The sequence below is a fragment of the Limanda limanda genome, chromosome 2, assembly GCF_963576545.1.
Source record: "Limanda limanda chromosome 2, fLimLim1.1, whole genome shotgun sequence".
NCBI classification, from domain to species: Eukaryota; Metazoa; Chordata; class Actinopteri; order Pleuronectiformes; family Pleuronectidae; genus Limanda; species Limanda limanda.
The window spans coordinates 19,892,130-19,905,959 of record NC_083637.1 but is presented as its reverse complement, the minus strand read 5'-3'; the positions used below and the strand labels follow the sequence as shown (position 1 = coordinate 19,905,959).

Genomic DNA, 13,830 nt, shown 5'->3' with positions numbered 1-13,830 from the left:
TTCGAGTGTTTGGTTTGTGTATCGATCAGGAGAATCCCTCCTCGTGTGCAAGTCAACAAAGGAAGAAGCCTGAGGAGAGGGTTCTGTTCAGTCAATATGTCATACCCTACGATGTGACGCTTGCAATGTGTTCATACGATATAAATCCAGCTTCAATTGATGGGATGTCACTGCGGTTCTGCCCCCCCCCCCCCCCCCCCCCCGATCAGTGCAGATAACTCTGTTTGTACTGGAACGACGCCATGTGGACGCGGTTACGCAGCCGCTGGACGTCCAGGTCCTGGAAGAAGTCGTCCTCGTCGTTCTGGATGATGATTTTCTGCAGTTCGCCGATCTCACGCTCCATCCTGGAACGCAGCTCTCGCTTCATCTTCAGCAGCGCCTGCAATCACGTGGGATGAATGGATTCAGTGTTACTGTTAATTGGTGCCCTTTCAAACTTTACAGGGGGAAAGTTAGACACCATTTCGACCTGGTGTTAACATATGTCCTGAGTGAGCCAATCACGTTGAGATGTTTGTGGTGACAATATCAACACTGCTTATCTTAAATTGGTCAAATCTTTTCTTAAATTGTCACAAGTTCAAATATTTAAACCTGTGGTTATTTGGCTCACAATATTTCAGACCAGAAATGCATCTCTCACAGAAGTTGGTGATATTCTCGCCAGTTTACCTTTTCCTGAGCTTTTTTCCGAACCTGGATCTCCTGTCGCTCTTCTGCAAGTTTTTCAGCAAGTAGTGAAAACTGAAAGAGAGAAAGCACATTTTATCTCACCTGTTATTTAAGAGTAGAGAATCTGTCTCTGATGGAACCATAGAAGTTTTTACTGACAACCTCCAATTTAGGCCAGTTTTCTTTTTTGGAGTGTCTTCACTCTTTTGAGTCGATACAGTCTGACATGAGGCACATGGTGTGTGAAGTTCTTGTACAGTTATCATTGTGAGGACCAGTTTGAGGCTAGAACCTACAGAGTGAGGACATTTTGGCCAGTCCTCACTTTGTGACCCCCCCCCCCCTTTAATGGACTGTTTAGGGGGTTAAGACTTGGTTTTAGGGTTAGGTTTAGAATTAGGGTTAGGCATTTAGTTTGGAGGGTAAGGGGCCTGGGAATGCATAATGCTAATGAGTGTCCTCACTAAGTTGTACAAACGTGTGTGTGTGTCCCCTACCTGGTCCTTGTAGTAGTTCTCCATAGACTTGATGTGGTCCTGGTGTCGTCTCTGATGTTCTAGTCGCTGCTCCCTGGCGTAGGATCTCTGTTCCCTCAACCGGACTTTCTGTATCTCTAAACCGTCGTCAAACAGCTTCCGAAACATCTAAACACAAACACACAACCACACGTTGGTCATCATGTCATCCAAAAGACCCACGGCCTGTGATTCCATTTTTAACATAAGCTTAAGTTTCATCCAAAAGCACCAGGTACTTCTTTCATGGGAGTAAAAAGGTTCCTGCAGACCAGTGCTACTCTAGAGGAGAGTTAGATCACGCTGTTGTTGATCGGAACAGAGACGAGCACTAGCAACAAAGCGTATTGGTAATGAAATACATTTTACATGGGAAAAAAGCTACAATGAATGTATTATTATTATGTATAATTGAAATGAATGAAAAGATTATTCTACAATAAAGCGTAACAGTCAGTTGTGGCCTCGATCCTAGCAGTGTGTAACAAAGATATGAATGCGGTTGCCCCCCCACCCTCTCGTCCTTGGTGCGCGCCCTCATCAGGCGAGCGCGGTGCTGCACGTGGAAGTCGCTGTGGTACTTCTTGGCGCGGGCGACCTGCTGTCTCTGTTCTCTCAGTCGGTTCTGAGTCGACTTCTGCTGCTGGATCCGTTCTTTGAAATCCGTCTGCAAGACAAACGTTTCTGCCTGTTACTGAACTGAGCGGCTTGGAGGGACAAATACTGAACAAGACTAAACTGTTTGACACTTTTAAGTAGATATAATAATAAAATGAGTGTAACTGTCGTTGATAACATTACTGAGTATGAAGGTGTTTGTGCATTGATGCGTCGGTGCTCACCAGACGCCTTTTGTGGTCTTGTTCTTTGCGGACGATCTGCACCAGCAGGTCGTGTTTCCTCTGTGCTTCCTCCACCTGGAAGAGAGGCGGCCATTTACATACATATTCAAATTCAACTCATATTTTACAGAAGGGAGATTGGCTGCTGTCAGTATTGTTGCGACTGCTAACGTCCGCCTGCCCACCTGGCTGGAGTGTTTGCTGCGGCGCTGGTGGCTGTGGGAGGACGACATGGCGTGGAGTCGGTCCACCTGCTGCTTCTGCTGCTCCCACATCCGGCCCAGAGCGTGAGAGGACACGTGAAGGTGGGGCAACTCCTCCACGAGCACAGGGAGGAGTTCATTCTCCTTCACTTTCACTGGAGAGAAACAACACAGAATAATTAACATTAGAATTACTACACACTAGAATCGGATTATTGTTCTTTTCTTGCTTGTTACAGCAGGAAGAGTTTTGTGAGAAGTTCCAGCTCCAGTGAGAAGGACTAGAGTCTCTCTAATAGGTCTCTCCCTGGCAGATGATGGAAATTATTTGTGTGACAATAAAAGTCAAGAGATTTACGAGAGACATTCTTGTAGTTAGTCGTTGCAGTGTCTGATTAGTGTTGTGTTTTAGGACATAAGTTATAGGACAAAGGCGCTGTGAAGGACAGACACACACAGTTCAGAAGACCTGGTGAGTCCGATCTCCACTGTCATTGTGGTTTACAGGTACGTGTGATACATCAGTGGCTCTATGGATGGAATAAGTAGCCACAGCTGAGTGTCGTGGTCATGTGTGAGGAATATGGCTGCTGTAATGTCCAGGATGTTAACGTGAAGACTCAGTCTGAGATATCACAGCTTAGTGAGAAACACGAGGGAGACCAACGGCCCGAGGAATTGTCTCAACTCTGTCTGAGATAGGAATGACCCACATGCATCTGGACATAGTTTCAGATGTGAAGGTTGATCAACATTATGCAGTCAGAGATTTTTGATGATGACAAACAATTATTTAAAATTGCTATAGACTTTTACCTTGAGCCCAAAGTTATAACAATACATTTGCTGATACACAACACAAACAGGAGCAGTGAGCAATGCTGCTCAGAAGATGTTTGCAGTTGTGCGGTGGAAATTTGAATACAGCAAAGGTATAGTATACTAGTGGTTTTAATTTTAGCCATAATTCTGCAGTGCTATATACCGACCTATATGCCTGAGAGTTCATGAATGAATGAATACAAGACAATATTAATATATAGGGGAACAGACCTGTGCTAAAGGGTCTCATGGTAAATATACAAGTCGTGACTTACATGATGGAGTTTTCCTGGGGGCTTCCTGCCGTCTCCGTCCTGTTTGTGTGTTTCGTGGTGACTTGTGCTGGGTCTTCATCCTCGCTGGAGACAGTCTGGGGGCTTGGTCCACATCTCGGAGTAGAGCCTCTCGGTACTCGCGCTCCTACAAACAACCAAACACTCAATGACATAATGTACTGGCTCATTTAGGTGGTGTAAAACTCAAACTGGTCCCAATAATTACTTACAAACTGGAAGTTATTACCCCATAACTCAGCCACACATTTAGATATTTTCCATTTTGCCGGCCTTTTTCCAAGATGAATCCTTTGTTGGTAAAGTTAATATCTTTCGATTGATACTTTTTAATGTCCGAGCGGCAGTTTCAATTTGGGTGTAAGTGACGCTAACCGAACTGCATTTTTCAGTTCGAACAATGTGCTTATTCACATTGATTTTGTTAGAGCCACTAACTATACAAGTACCAGGCAGATATTATAACAAAGCTTTGCTTCAGTGAACTAAACAGGAGGGGATGAGAATTCCTGATCGCACCCGTACGATTAGATGTCACACACATGACTTACAGCTTCCTGAGCTTTGAGGCGCGCCTTGTCCAGATCTGCCCGTTCCTTGTCTTCATATCTTTTTAACTCTGCCTCATAGGCCTTATTCTCCAGATACTGAAAGAAAGATCCTCATTTCATTTCCCAAGCATATGAGGATAGAGCAGAACATTATTTGATATGATCTTATTTGGTAGCATTAGCTGATGATTTAGGAACAAGCAGTACAAATGAAATACCATTAATTCCCTCTGAAATAAGACGGTAAAAAGGTTTGATAAATAGTCTTAAATCTTCATCTAAAATCTTTAAAAAATTAAAAAAACATTCAGACATTTCAGACTGGATCATGACCACACAACCCAGTGTGGATTGTCCTGAGACTACTGCTAACCTCTCGTCAGTCTTCAATGTAGAATATATATCTATTTAACAATCTGCAAATTACAGCCTTTGGCAAAGTAGAATCCATTCCTGAATACTATTAAGGTAATATGCGTTTAACTCTGTTTATTTAAAATGCCAATAAAACAAGCTAAAAACATATTGAGTTGAGGTATGATAGGAACTTTCACATTTAAAACTGTAGATTATGTAAACAATAAAAGGAAGCCATTAAAGAAACACAAGACTGGTGCTGTTTTTACCTTGTTATGTTTTCTGTGCTCTCTTTGTCTTGAATGATCCGGAGCTGAGAGGTTTGTCTGTCTCCTGTCATCCCGGCTCAGGGACTCGACCATCGCATCTTCTAACTGTCCCTTCAGGGAGCGACGGTCCCGGGGGGGGGAGGGCGACAAGGAGCGGGTGCATTGTGTGGATCCAACATCGGTCTTACCTGAAACTACCAATTAAAATATTCCCCAATGATGTCAAGGTTTTACCAAATCAACTAACAAATACATGCAAGCTCATTTCGATGCACTTGTGAGATAAATAGATACAAAAAGATATTTAAACTTGTGGCAGGTTGTTGTAGATTACAGGTAACACACTAAACTTGAAGGTTACAGTTTTACTCTTTAAAAACAATTTAGAACAACACTACATTTAACCCATTATGCGTTTATACCCATGTGTTGTCCGGGAGTCTTCCGACACTCCATGATGCTGTCGCTGTGATGGGACTGCTTGTCCTCCTCTCTGACCTCGCTGGACTCTCCACTTTCTTCCAGAACACGTTTAAGCATCTACAAGAATTAAACCACAACATGCAGTTGCAAGCATTGAATTTACACAGTGGATCTTCTGAAGGTTCTCAAGTCCATGACATGATGCAATCAGTTGCAAAAACACACCTCATCGAGTTCTTCCAGTCTATGAGACAGTTTTTCAGATATGTGATGCAGTTCCTCTTCTGCTTTCCTGTTCCTCTGTCTGCGATAAGACAGAGGTTCCTCGCAGCCCTCCTCTGATTGGTTACTGCTCGGGCAGATGATAGAGGCAGCACACAGCAGAGAGGGTTAGAAAATCAGAAAGCGACCAATGAATGCAGCACTTTCCTCAAATCCATCAAATAATAATTTCTCTGATATTCCAATTCTTATTCCAAACAACATCTTTTACCTGAGGTCTGTCCCTTCTCTGCGATCTATTCTTCTGCCTGGTAATCTTCGTGTATAGCTCATATCCTCGTCTTCAGTGTCTGGTGGTGAAGGGGTGGTGGGTGCCATCTCATTCTGCAGGGTGAGGAAGAGCACATCTGGCTGGGTGCGGAATAAAACCCTCCTGGGGCCTCCGTTAGTTGGCTGAGATTTGAAAAATTTGACTAATTAATTAATTTGCCAGACATGAAGTAACAGAAAATATAACATTTACAGAGGGAAAAGAAGGGCATGTATGTAAACCTATCCACACACACACTGGACATCCAGCAGTGTCCACATGGAGTTATATGTGGCAGTGAAAGCTTCTTGCGCTCTTACCTCCAGTGTCTCCCCCTCCACTTCTGTCCTGGTTCTTTGTTGACTCGACAAAGACTTCTCACTCACAGCTGGAAATGAAGCAAAAAACATGACACCAACAAATAAGGGTTCGTCTGTGATCTCTCAGAACTCGTTCTTAAGTCTTGCTTCCAGACCATGCTGGAGATCAAGTGCTTGTACTTGTTCAGGACAGACCCACGGGTGAACGAGAGGGGGGAGATGAAATATTATTTAAATACAGGCATGTGAACGGGTTCAAAGTGTATCTCCTTGGAAAGAGAAGTGCGGCAAATAGTTGAACAACAAATGAAAAACAAAAGCTAATGAGACAAGAACAATGCTGTGGCTCCTTAACCACCTCCCCATCGGCAGCAAGTTCCTACATGAAGTGCATGTAAATGTTGGATTGTCTGTTTTAGAAAAGACACATACCCACCCCCAATTCCACAATAGAAAGGTGCTAAGGGGAGTGTCCCCCCCCCTGACACTGTAGGAACATGCATTTGACTCACCGGGAGACTGACAAACAGGAGGAGACTGTAGTCCATTGTTAACAACGATCTCAGCTCTCGGTTTCTGCATCTGGATGAAAAGGATAGTGAGCGGGTGAGAGAAAAAGAGGGAGAATGGTTATTGTGAAGCTGAGCCGAGGCTACGAACAATTGAGTAAAACTGAACATTATCCGCAGCTCACAAAAGTCTATTTTCTAAAATCTAGTTATCCATTAGTTGATCACCGGGGATCAGAAAACCTTTTTGGTGGTGGGTTCAGGAACATGCAGGTGGCTTCAAAGAAAGAAGAGGAAGAGTCTGGTGTCAGTTTGAGTTTGGTCTCTATTGTTGTTTATTATACTCTCAGCTACAGAAGCAGGCTGTGGTTAAGTCGTCTGTGTGCAAGCAGCCACACAACACCTCACTCTGGTGCAGGTCAGGGCCTGAGAGTATGGAAGTATGCAGAGGTGTCACATGTTTTTTCCTGGCTCTTACAGTCAAGCATGTTTGTGCTAGAAAAGAACAGTTTACGTTCAAATGACAAATTTAATTTGATTCATATACTTTGGTTTTTGACTTCACCAGCAGCTTAAACGATCACTCAACTTTGTCAAAACTAAAATTATCATCTCATTCTTGGTCATGGTTGTAGGCTAGTACGGATGTATTAATAAGTATTCATCGGTATTAATAAGTGTAAAGTATAAACAAGCCCATATACAGCATAGAAATGTGTTTGTTTCTATTGGGTCAGCACATGAATCTCTATCATTGAAGTACTTCCTTGTCTTGGCCATTTTTAATGAGTCAGCATGTGTCACGTGTGTGAGTCTGTGTGTGTGTAAGAGAGACACAGCCTTGCATTGTTTGCCCAGCATTAACATTCTGTATCCCATTGCTACTAAAACACTGGTAGTTTTTTTTTTTTTTATCTAACTTTTTATATCTTGTATATATCTTTGTTTTGTTTTGTTTTATATACAGTTATTTCTTTCTTATGTGAAGTACTTATTGTGTTTTTATGCTTTATGTTGAATGTATGCACCTTTTTACCAAAGAAAATTCCAGGTAGGTGTAAACCTACTTGGCAATAAATCCTTTCAGACTGCATGAAAATAAGAAGCAAGTTAAATGAACAACTATTAAATATCATCACTGTGTTTTATGAGCATACCTCTGTAGTGACGTGGGCAGCTTCTTCCTCTGTTAGTCCGACGCCTGGCCCGGCTGCTTCGGGGGGCTGGATGTGTGTGTGTGGGTCTTTGTCAGGTCTGTGGGGGGTGTTGCTCTGGTTGGGGGGCTGCAGAGCGATGGCTAAGTGCCGTGGTTCAGTCAGTGGAGCATCCTGGTCATCCAGAGGCCCAGAGGTGGTGATTGGATCTGAGGTTTTTGGAGGGAAGATTTATTGAAAGAAATATTAGATTTCCGTAATACTAATAGAAATGTAAAAAGTTACTGCCAGGTATGCATGGTTAGTGTTTTCGGGTCTAACCTTCTTGTTTTCCTGTAAATGTGCGGGCAGAGACTCCAAGACCAATGAGCTCACTGGCTGATCCCATCTCCTCACCATTCCAGGAATGGAGGGAGTGTTTGCTGGACTGGGCAGCAGACCTGGATCATACAGGAAAAATATGATGTACCACAGGTGGACATGTGTTTCTCAGGCAATAATTCATGGCTCTTCCTTTCCTGTTGTATCAATAAGTAGAGTAAGTAAGAGAGTAAAAAAGCAGACACTGGCTATGGGCTGCAATGGACCTTTCAGGAATAAATTAAGTTGTTCTGAACTGAATAGCATCAGACACATTAAAACCATTTGTCTTGCTTGTTGCGTGACTTTTCCAGATCAAAGCCTTGTGTAAGACCAGATCCAAACAGTGTTGCTGTTATGTGGTTTTTCTTGAATATAGACGGCATATTGTTGAAATCCTAACAGCAGGAGCATTGACTCCCTAGGAGCTGCATAGTCCTGCTCAGACACAGGCTATTATTCACACCACCACTGTAACACAAATGTTATTTACATAGTCAATCTAAAATATAGAAATATACAAAGATGGTTTTATATTCCATTCTCTTGTAAGAGTAGGAATAATGGGAACGGCGCTGCCACAATCTGCACTCGAACCAATAAGGAAAAATGTAACCACAATGAGCTGTGGGGATATCTACTCTTTGACAGCGACCTATGAGCATCTTAATATTTACACTGCTGCTTAGAGGTTACAACAGAGCTTAGCTGGCTGTGTCAACAGGAGGTACAGGCCGGATCTACAGAGCACTGAAGCCGAGTGACACGGTCAGAGTCATGTAGGGGACACATGACTGTCAGGAGGGGTTTTGTGTCTAATGAAGCTCAACGCAAGAAGAACAGCTCGATTTCTTTTACTTTGTTTAAGTTAACATTTCAGTCTGGGTGTTATGGAGCACATTGTCAGAATTTTCACCAGCAAGATATTCATAGACATTGTTGGACGAAGCAATGAAGCTGTCTGAGCGAAAAACTGGGAAAGCTCTTCAGTGCCTATACTTTCTGAAGATAATGAGATATCTGAGATTCTCTAGTGCAGAGGAAAATGTGGAATTCACATTAAAGCAGCAGCAGCACTGGTGTGTTTGGGATCTACAGTAGAACTGCATACTTGGCATGAGCTGTGACAACCACTATTTCACAACAAACCAAGAAAATATTAGTGTTGTGTAAATTAAGAATGAAACTCAAGTTTTGATAATAATTATACCCAATTTATCTGGTGAACACAGGACTTTCATAAGTGTTCCGTGTGTTCTGTAGTATTTGGGAAGGACATGCGGTGCATCAAGAAGAAGCTCTTACTCTCCAGTGGAAGACAATGATGCTTCGTCTCTTTTAGCCGCCTTGAGATCTGTGCCATTGCAGTTTGTTGAGTCTTTTTCACTGGGGACATCCTCATTAAGACCGTTACCCAGTTGCTCTGAAAATAAAGGAGAGAAAGACAATAAAAGGAAAATCCAAACGAATAACAAAAAGAAAACAATTAGTGACAAAGTTACAGCCATACACCAAAAGGTCTGACTGAGGCCTGAGTTCATGTTAAAGTCTTTCAACAAAAAAATTAAATCAAGACAAATACTATTCACCAAAATAACAACTAAATGCAGATGTGAACTCTTTTATAGTTTGACTGAAAGGTGAAATTACATTGTAAAAATTCACTTTCATAACAAGAAACAGGCCACTGCTTCTCTTGAACTCCAATTTCAGTTTACCACATCCAGCCTTTTACAAACACATCATTTGTAAATGCAGACAGTCATCAACTACTAATTGCTGCTTGGCAGCGATCTGAGGGACAGGCTGTCACACAAAGACACACTCAGTTCCTCTTAATGAAGAGGACTGACTGTTCCCTAGAAAGTCCTGCACCAGCTGGACTTTTACTGGGATTAAGACACATTATGTCCACTTCATGCTGGAGGACAGACAGGCAATCTCACCTCCACGGGGACTTCTGTCTCACTCAAGAAGAGGGGGAAGTGGCAGTTTCATGCAAATTGAGGACAAAGGCGGGAATGAACTTCTGGCCACTTTTAATGATGATTACTGTTCATCAACGGTGTGCGGAAAGTTTTGTTCAGATGATTGAAACTGTTTTATCACTTCTGGTGTTTGAACATCTTTTTCTGTTAAATTATTTTGTTGTAAATTTGTATCCTTAGTTTATTAAGATTAACACAGAATCAGTTTTTTGAGTTTTTTAAAAGCAAAAAAACGTTCTGAAAATAATTTTCTAAAAACTGACAAAATATAAAAAGTGTTCTACTTTTGCACAAAACACATACATTTAATGTGTGATAATTGGAAATATTGGATCTTGAAAAAAACCCTAGTAAAAAGATGCAAATCATCTATTGAGTTGACAAGAGGAAAGTGAAAAATGATTCTGCCTACCGCCATTCTGTGACTCCACGCTAATCTCCTCATTGAGATATTCCAGGAGGCCATCAAAGATTTCCAGGAGGTTCTCGATCGACTCTTTGTCTCCTCTGACAACATTTTCTCCTGTGACCAGACAGCCATTGTCAGTTTAATGTTGAAGCAAAGAGGACAGATCAAAATACAGTTTCAAGTTGATAGTGACAGTTATTGACAGGTATTTAGTAGCAAATCTGCGGAAGCTTACACATACTTATACTTTTATATACAGACATTTAGACTCTTTGTTGAGGTTACAAATGAAAGGCATACCTGCAATGTGCGAGAGGCTGATCTGAAGGTAATCCAGAGACAGTGAATCAATCATAGACTGAACGTTATGGACGTCATCCTCTTGACTGCATGGTCCTGCAATATAATCTAAACACACATGTAAATAAAAATTAAGCATGTACGCATGAGACCACAGGAACATGTTCAACAGTGCTGAGGAACATGCATTCACATAAAGTTCCTTGAGCTCTTTCCTGTCTCATGATAGTGTGTTCAATGGTCTTAGGAGGAATTCCTTACATACTAAGCACATAGCTAACAGCTTATTTATCTTCAATGTTTGTACAGTAGCCTTTGAAATGCCTTTCCTAACAGGTCTAAGCTCACAAGGTTAAGAACAGACTGTAGATTATAGGGTTATAACTCGGTTATTGTAATGATTAGTTACTCTGAAGAGTATTTATTATATTGTCAGGTGATGTCATGAAACTGCTTGTTTTGTACAAGTAACACTTTATCATCTCAAAGTTGTGCAACAATATGTCACATTTAAGAGGCTAGGGAAAAAAACTAACTATGTTATGGCTCATTTAAGTAGTTACATAAGTAATATCAATAACTATCCCGATATAATGTTAACTAATTGCAGAAAAACACAGATACATATATATGTAAGCAAGGTGCTGAGGTATAACACAAATTTAATAGACCTCCGATTTGTAAAGTGTTAGGTCTTTAAACTTAAAAGAAATAACATGACATTTTGTGATAATTATCTGTAAAGCCTAATGTAGATGATGATATAATTTTGGCCATATCGCCCAGCCCTAAGTTGTCTGCTATTTTTCTATTGGTCGACTGATTGATCAATCTATTATTATGTAGTCTGGAGTGTTTACAACTTGCTCTTACCTGGAACTTTCTCCCCCAAGATGTTCTCATACAGAGCGAGGAAAACATTTGCATCACACTCATTCAGTTTCCTCAGCCTCAGGTCTAAGTGGCACTTGCTGAACAGATCATTTGCCACATCAACCCAATCTGTGAACAAGAAAGAAACAAGATAAATGCCCATCACTTTTTAAATAGATGATCTCAGTTAGTAAGTGATCAAATACAGCCAGCTTCAGCACCTCCTCTAGAGGTGTAAACTCTTATTCAGTCATGTTTGCCCATCCGCGGCAAACTTCAGTTTAAGAGCGGGGGGGTGTGGGTGTAGTATCACTAACATCAACAAACCGCTACACCAGCGAACAATGCAACACATCCAGTCTGGGATGGATAAAACCAGTGGCCTCGAACTACACACACTTACAGCCACCGATCACCCTGAACCCTTCCCCGCCTTCGTCTACTGTAACTTTACCGGTTGGGTGAACTCAAGAGTAGCTAGCTAGCGATGCTAATGCGGTGTGTTTACTAACGGACACATGATCAGAAAAGCGGTAAATGTGTATCTGTAGTCGCGAAAACCACATGATCTGTAAGGTGAGAGCTGGTGAACACGCTGCCCGGGTCAGTGACCTCAGGACACTTAGCGTAGACCGGGCCACTAGCGTTAGCCGGGGGTGAAGTTAGCGTTACGTGTCGTTAGCTCTCTCCGGACAAGGAGCACTCCGCCCGGGCAGCCTCACCTCTCTCTCCCTCCTGGGTTCCCATGAAACAGCTGTCGACTGGAGGAACACAGCTCACAAACAACCTAGCGGCTCAAGGACGAGTCGGTGCTGGGTCCGAGCCGCGAGGAGGAGGTCGACCGGGATGTTGTTGTGGTTTTCGCTGAGAGAGAGAAGCGACCATCGGCTCAGTTCAAACTCAAGTCTTGTTTGATTGGGCGTTACGCTCGTTCTTTGTTTCCGGAAGTGTTCTGTGATGTGGGCGTACCGCCATCTGCTGGTGACCGTGGCGAAGCGCAGGCAATAATACAAGCTAAATACAGCATGTGCTGTTGAATTCAACTCAGAAAAAACACAAGACTACACAGACACACTTTCACTGATCTACTGTAAATATGTACGCTGTAAAAAGTTACATAGTATCGGATTATACCATAGGGGTTTTTGATTCAAATGTTTAAAGAGTAAATAAATCCCCAAACCCCTTATTCAGAGGAAATAAGGATCAATAAAGTAGCTCTCTCTCTCTCTCTCTCTCTCTCTCTCTCTCTCTCTATATATATATATATATATATATATATATATATATATATATATATATATATATATATATATATACACACACATATCCACTTTGAATTCTTTACTTTCTATGGTAAATATGACCTCTACTTAAGCAAACCTGAGTATTCAATTGAATTTTGCTGTTGGCTGATGTGGAGGCATGAGTGTTGTGATGTCCGACACTCGATTTATTTACTGTACCAGGACCCCCGATCCCTGAGGATCCTCTACAGGCCCCCCCCCCCCGCCCCCCCCCCCCAGTATTTTAATTTTAATATGGAGAAGACAACAGCTCTTTCAGAGCTAATGTGCTAAAAAAAAGTAAGAAAGTTTCACAAAGCTCAGGAACAGTATACATTATATATTAGGGCCTGAGCACTGTCAGGCACCGACAGACAGTGACCCCGTATTGAAATTGTAAGGATTATTATTATTCAGGCAAATAAATTGGCTTTTTGAGGGCTTTAACATGCTCAAATTCTTACCAAAATTTGCAGAAAATTAGAAAGTGGTGAAAATGTACGTATTCTGAAGGAATTTTCAATGGGCGTGGCAAAATGGCTCAACGGTTTTGAAATGTAAAGCTACCAGTTTCAAAAATGTTAAACTATGATTAACTGAATATCTCTGGGTTGTGGATGGTTGATCGAATAAAACAAGACATTTGAAGGAGAAATGATTTCATTCACTCATCACTGGCAACAAAGTAATTCACATGTGGGGAGACAGATGCAGCAATTATTACACTAATGATACTATAATGTGATCATGGACCATATGACGGTGGATTGCGAATCAGAGATTGTGGATCCATTTTTCTAGTTTTATTATTGTCATGTGTGACCATGCTTAAAATTTCTGTCATCTTTAAGATCATTGTCCCCTCAGCAGTCAGACTTTTTAACCAGCTGTGGCCCTGGTGTATGGCACACACAGATTTAAACAAAGAACTAATGGATGTTTAACGCTCTTTTTATGTATTGTTATGATGTGTATAGGTTGTGTTCGACAACTGTTTGCAAACCAAATGGCCCCTCGTTATTATAATTTTTTTAGGCAAATGAATTGACTTTTTGAGGGCTTTAACATGCTCAAATTCTTATCAAAATTTGCAGAAAATTTGAAAGTGGTGAAAATTTACTTTTCATATATATTCTGTCATTTTATTTT

The 13,830-nt window shown here is 41.5% G+C and overlaps 1 protein-coding gene across 1 annotated transcript; it reads right to left on the bottom strand.

Annotated features, from left to right (window-relative positions):
* Positions 1-201: 201 nt before the first annotated feature.
* Positions 202-12,291, bottom strand: LOC133022668 (centrosomal protein of 95 kDa-like). Its single transcript, XM_061089529.1, has 21 exons — positions 12,118-12,291; positions 11,396-11,524; positions 10,523-10,630; positions 10,226-10,336; positions 9,131-9,248; positions 7,787-7,905; positions 7,469-7,674; positions 6,315-6,384; positions 5,803-5,870; positions 5,444-5,625; positions 5,176-5,299; positions 4,950-5,067; positions 4,528-4,721; positions 3,902-3,997; positions 3,333-3,477; positions 2,218-2,390; positions 2,033-2,107; positions 1,705-1,857; positions 1,173-1,319; positions 676-747; positions 202-382 (listed from the first exon to the last, which is right to left on the bottom strand). Exons 1-21 carry the CDS (start codon positions 12,140-12,142, stop codon positions 206-208), a joined length of 2,610 nt encoding a protein of 869 aa, XP_060945512.1. The 5' UTR covers positions 12,143-12,291; the 3' UTR covers positions 202-205.
* Between the last annotated feature and the right edge of the window lie 1,539 nt (positions 12,292-13,830).

What these genes read in the sequence shown, in the direction of transcription:
- LOC133022668 (XM_061089529.1), bottom strand. Translation starts at nt 12,142, where the DNA reads ATGGGAACCCAGGAGGGAGAGAGAG. An exon ending in CGTGGAGTCACAGAATGGCG is followed by an intron (nt 9,249 to 10,225) that starts GTAGGCAGAATC and finishes CTTTATTTTCAG; the next exon opens with AGCAACTGGGTAACGGTCTT. An exon ending in AGAACTACTACAAGGACCAG is followed by an intron (nt 748 to 1,172) that starts GTAGGGGACACA and finishes TCTCTCTTTCAG; the next exon opens with TTTTCACTACTTGCTGAAAA.